General features: G+C 46.9%; 1 protein-coding gene across 1 annotated transcript in view; it reads right to left on the bottom strand.

Moving 5' to 3' along the window:
- Positions 1-4,557, bottom strand: part of TP53I3 (tumor protein p53 inducible protein 3) — a 22,422-nt gene extending 17,865 nt beyond the window's left edge. The window contains exon 1 of the mRNA XM_045286589.1: positions 4,476-4,557. Coding sequence (XP_045142524.1) covers positions 4,476-4,557 — 82 coding nt within the window. The remainder of the gene's footprint in view (positions 1-4,475) is intronic.
- Between the last annotated feature and the right edge of the window lie 491 nt (positions 4,558-5,048).

Here is a 5,048-nt window from a genome sequence, read left to right as displayed (position 1 = left end):
TTTGTCCTCAACGTCAGCCGGCAGGAGTGGTCCCATCAATTTACAGCCTTGGAAACCCTATGTTGGGTTGCTGTGAGTCGGACGGGGCACTCTGGTGGTGCAATGGGTCACCTATTTAACTGCTAACCACAAGGTCAGCTGTTTGACCCCACCAGCTGCTTCACAAAGAGGAGGCTGTCTACTTCTTGAACGATGGAAAGCTTTGGAAACCCAAAGGATCAGTTCTCATCTGTCATATAGGGTCATTATGAGTTGGAATCAACTTGACGGCAGTGAGTTTCGTTTTGGCTTTATGAGTCAACCAGGAGTGCTGATGGGCTTTACAAGGTGGGCTGCTAACTGCAGTCAGCAGTTCAACTCCAGTGGCTCCTGGGAGAAGGACGTGGTTTTCTACGCCTGCCAAGATTCACAGCCTTCGAAACCCACAGGGCCGTTCTGCTCTGTCCTAGGGCCACTATGAGTCCGATTCCACTCAGTGGCAGTGTATTTGTTTGTTTGTTTTTTGATGCATACTTGGATCATAGTAGAGAGAGATTTGAGATGGAGTAGCACATTTGAAGGCACTGTAGCTGGAGCGGAGCGTGGTGGGAGGTAAGGCCTCAGAGCTACGCTTGGGTGAGTCAATGCAAAAGACATGGTGATCATGTAATCTTTGTTTGTTTGCTTTTAATTTCTCACTATATTTGAATATTTTAAAAATAGCTTTATTGGCATACAGTTCACAAATCATACAATAGTTTAATCATATTAAGAAGAGTTGTATAATCATCAGCACACATCAATTTTCAAACATCCTGTAAGGTTTCTATTATAATTCTAATGGAGCAATGAAAGGCTAAGCAGGGCCATGACATGATTAAGTTTGCATTTTTGAGAGCTGGATTGAATTTTTTTCCCCCAAAAGGTGTGTTGAACTCTTAATATCCATCCCTATGAATGTAGCTCTGTGGAAGTAGGGGTTTTGTGGTGTTTATGAGGCCAGATTGGACATTTCTTATTAATGTTGAGTCAAAGCTGACTCGTGGTGATTCCTTATGTGGGGGTAGAGCTGCCCTCCATAGAGTTCCCAACGCTGAATCTTCAGAAGTAGGTCCTCACAGACCTTTATTCTGAGCAGTTTCTGGGTGAATTAGAATCTCCAACCTTTCATTAGCAACTGAGCACATTAAGCATTTGTACCACCTAGGGAGTCCATACTGGAGTAGGGAGGGTCCTTAACATAATCTGAAAAATTGCATCTTATAAAAAAGAAACACACACACACACACACACACACACACACACACACACACACGGAAGAGATCATCTGAGGATGCCAAGGAATATTAGGAGCTACCTGGCTGAAGGAGCCTGGTGAGCTGTGAGCTGAGCTGCTAACTTCATGGTCAGCAGTTCAAAACCATTGGTCCCTCCTCTTTAGGAGAAAAATGAGGCCCTGATAAGGATCCAGTGGCTGGGGGGAGGGGGCATTATTGCCTAAGGAGCACTGAGTTTCAATCAATCACCTCATGAGATTTGTTTTGTTGGTTTGGAGGGTTAAGATCATAAATTCATGGAACATCCCAGTTACATAATTGGCCTAATAGAATTGTTAGTGCTTCTGGTCGACCTCCTAGTTTGTTGCATAGTGCTTGGGGTCGTTCTTAAAAGCTTGTAAGCAGCCATCCAAGGCCCAGCGATGAGTCTCTATTCACCTGCAGCTGCAGAGGATGGAGAGTCAGGAACTAGGGGGGTGGAATGTGTGACTGCCTCCAAGAATTGTTGCCCTTGTTGCCATGAGATCAGAACTGGATGGTGCCTGGCTTCCATTACTGAACCTTTTCATCCAAAGTTCTATAGAAGAATTCTGACCAAAATGGGAGGGAAATGCAGAATAGAATTTCAAAATCTCATGGAATCCAGACTTTTGGTGGGGAGCCCCAGAGGCTGGAGGAGCCCCTGAAACCATGGCCCCAAGATAATTTTTAAGCACAAACCAAATATTCTCTGAAGGCTTTTGAAAACCAAACAACAATTTAGTTTTACTGCCTTGAGTATGGCATTTTTTTAAAGATCTAACATTGTGGAATCAAACTGACCATGTCAACAAGAGATATTAGATAGGGAGCTTCAGAGACAATGAGTTTATGTTGAGAGAGAAACAACTCAGACAAAGAGGGTGGGAATGACTAAACAGCTCCAGGAAGGTGATCTTGCTGAATTGTATATGTAGAAATGGTTACTGTGTATACTTTCAACAACAATGAAATAAAATTATATATATGCATATATATAATTTTATTTCATTGTTGTTGAAAGTATATATGGATAGAGAATGGGGCAGATCCACTGGCCTCTAGCAGCTTTGAAAGGCCTTTCACAAGACAGCGGGGACATCAGAGCATGATTGGTTGGCTCTGGTATCAGCCATGGCCCAAGCAGGTCAGACAGGATCATGGAGGAGGAAAGAGCATCAATCCAACCAAATTCCCTTGGGCTCTAGAATCCTTGGATTCTAAAAGCATGGGACTCCCAATAGTAATTAATCTAAGATGTGGCAGAGGGGGTTGGGGAGTAAATCAGAGTCAAATGAGAAAATCGATGAAGGGGCTGAGTTGTCTGACGGAGTTGGGGCCAGGACAAGTCCAGAGCCCCATCGAGTGATAAGGGAGTAGGAAATGGCAGGAAAAGGCAGTAAGTAGGAATGGTAGAAATCAACACGGGTCAGCATACAAGGACAGGGCCCCAGACCTGTGTTCCTCGGCCTTTATCTGTCACCAACCTCCTTGTCCCTGGACCTGAGCAGAGTGGCCCGAAGACTTCCTGGCTTCCACAATAGCTTGGAAAGCAGAGGCCCATTGACTTCTGCCCCTGCCCTATGAGGCCATGCAGTGTCCACCGGCCATCTGCAGCCAGACAGTGGAGGGTCTTCTCCCAGGAAGAGCCGCCGCCAATGCAGTCCAGGATTACAGTGACATCCGTACCTTGAAGAAGAAGTCCTTGGTAATAGTTAGGAAAGCCAATATGCAAGCTCCTCCTTTCTGGATCCCGTTTGGCCCTCTTTCCTGTGGACCAGGAGATCATGTGGGAAAGAGAGCCATGGCCTGAAAGACTAAGTGCACTTAGCAGACATCGAGAGCCAGAGATGATGTGCCAAAGTAGTCAGCTTTCAGAAAACCTCACTGGTCACTGTGAACATAAAGGACCAAGCCTGGAGTGCTTGTTCTGGAGGGAATGGCCACTGTTCCGCTCTGAGCACTCTGTAGGCTTCCTCCTTTTGTTGAGGATTGAAGCTATGCGATGAGGGGGGTTTGTTTATTTATTTTTGTTTTCCTTCTCTTTCTCCCTCTTTAGCTGGGGCAGTCAGGGAACTTACACTCGGAGAAAATATTTGATCGCAGTCAGGACATTGACCTTTATGATTAGCGTTATTTTCTCTCTCCTTCCCTTGCCATTTCTTTCTTTAAAAAAAAATTTTTTTTAAATTGGGGGTTCTGACAGCTCTGATCACAATCCATACATATATCCATTGTGTCAAACACATCTATACATATGTTGTCATCTTTTCAAAACATTTTCTTTATACTTGAACCCTTGCTATCAGCTCCTCATTTTTTCCCTCCCTCTCCCACCCTCCCTGCCCCATGTCCTCTTGATAATTTATAAATTATTCCTTTTTTCTCTCATGTTGTATACCGACCGCTGTATCCCTTCACCCACTTTTCTGCTGTGTGTTGATTATGTTGATCGGTTGAACTGATCATCATATGTTAAGATGATCGGTTCCCTGGGTGGTTATTCCACCCCCAGGCTTTGGAAAGATGCAGTGGAGAGAGAGGCTTTGGAAGGGAAAAGAAGAGAGAGTTAGGAATGACAGGGAGAAGGACCATGAGGTACAGACACACACACACACACACACACACACACACACCAGTGATGCCCACCTTTTGGTATTTATACCTCTGAATGTGGGCTGGGTTGTTATCTCACTCCTGACAAACAGACAGCATATGGCAGACGTCACGAGATGCCACTTCTCAGACTGGGTGACCAGGCCCTCTGTTTGGGGTGCCTTCTCTCACTCTTTCTTGCTCGATCTGAGGGAAGTCAGGGCCCATGTTGTGAGCTGCCCTTTCAAGAGGTTGACATGACCAGGAACTGAGGTGTCTGACCAACAGTCTGAGGCCTACCAAGGACCACAGGCGTGAGGTTGGAAGTGGATCCCTGCTCTGTCAAGTCTGCGGATGACTGCAGACCCAGAACTGGAAGGTCCCGTTGAGCTAAGAAGCGGTGAGCTAATAATACATTGTTGATGATTGAAGCCAGTAAGTTTTGGAGTAACCTGTCACGCATCAATAGAGGACTAATACAGAAGAGGAAGGAGGACAACAAAGCCTTGGAAAGAGGAGGACGGAGAGTGAGAACGAGTTCAGTTGAGAGATCCAGATTATCTGGGCCTCTGGCAGACACCTAGAGCTACACAAACACATACATACCCTGGGTGGTCTTCATGGCCTCCCCAGAGAAGTCCTCCCGCTTGTAGTCAAAGCCAGCAACAGCTCCCAGCTTCTGAGCCATCTGGATCTTTTCCTTGGAACTCGTGGTCACCAGGGGAATGGCTCTGAACAGCTGGTCAACTGAATGGCAGCCGTGCCCACACCTCCCATGCCCGCATGGATGAGCACAGTCTCTTCCTGTGGCAACGATTCAAGTTAGAAGACCCTGGGGAAGGGAAGGGGGAGCGGGTGGAGGGTTGACTTTGGAAACGTCAACGATCCAGGGTTGAGGTGTAGAGCACAGGGGGAATGAGCGATCAGGCTGGAGGGTTGGGTAGGACCTGGGTCCCAGAGGGCACCGCGAAAGGTTGAGGAACAGAGGGAACCCTGGCCAGGGCTGTGCTTCCCCAGAATTCATCCGGAGGTGGGTAGGAGGGCAGGGTCATGGTCTTGAGGAGGAGCTCCTGGGGCAGAGACCGCCTTTGACTCAGATGTCTGGGTGGGCCTGATCCCTTTTGTGTAAGATGAAGGGAACAAGGGTGCCTCCTTCATGGACTGTGAGGGGCCCTGGCT

Source organism: Echinops telfairi, unplaced genomic scaffold (genome assembly GCF_000313985.2).
Source record: "Echinops telfairi isolate 266 unplaced genomic scaffold, ASM31398v2 ScPeMD7_9;HRSCAF=40, whole genome shotgun sequence".
In the NCBI taxonomy this organism is placed as follows: Eukaryota; Metazoa; Chordata; class Mammalia; order Afrosoricida; family Tenrecidae; genus Echinops; species Echinops telfairi.
The sequence above is the reverse complement of the archived record's forward strand: the minus strand, read 5'-3'. Positions and strand labels throughout refer to the sequence as shown.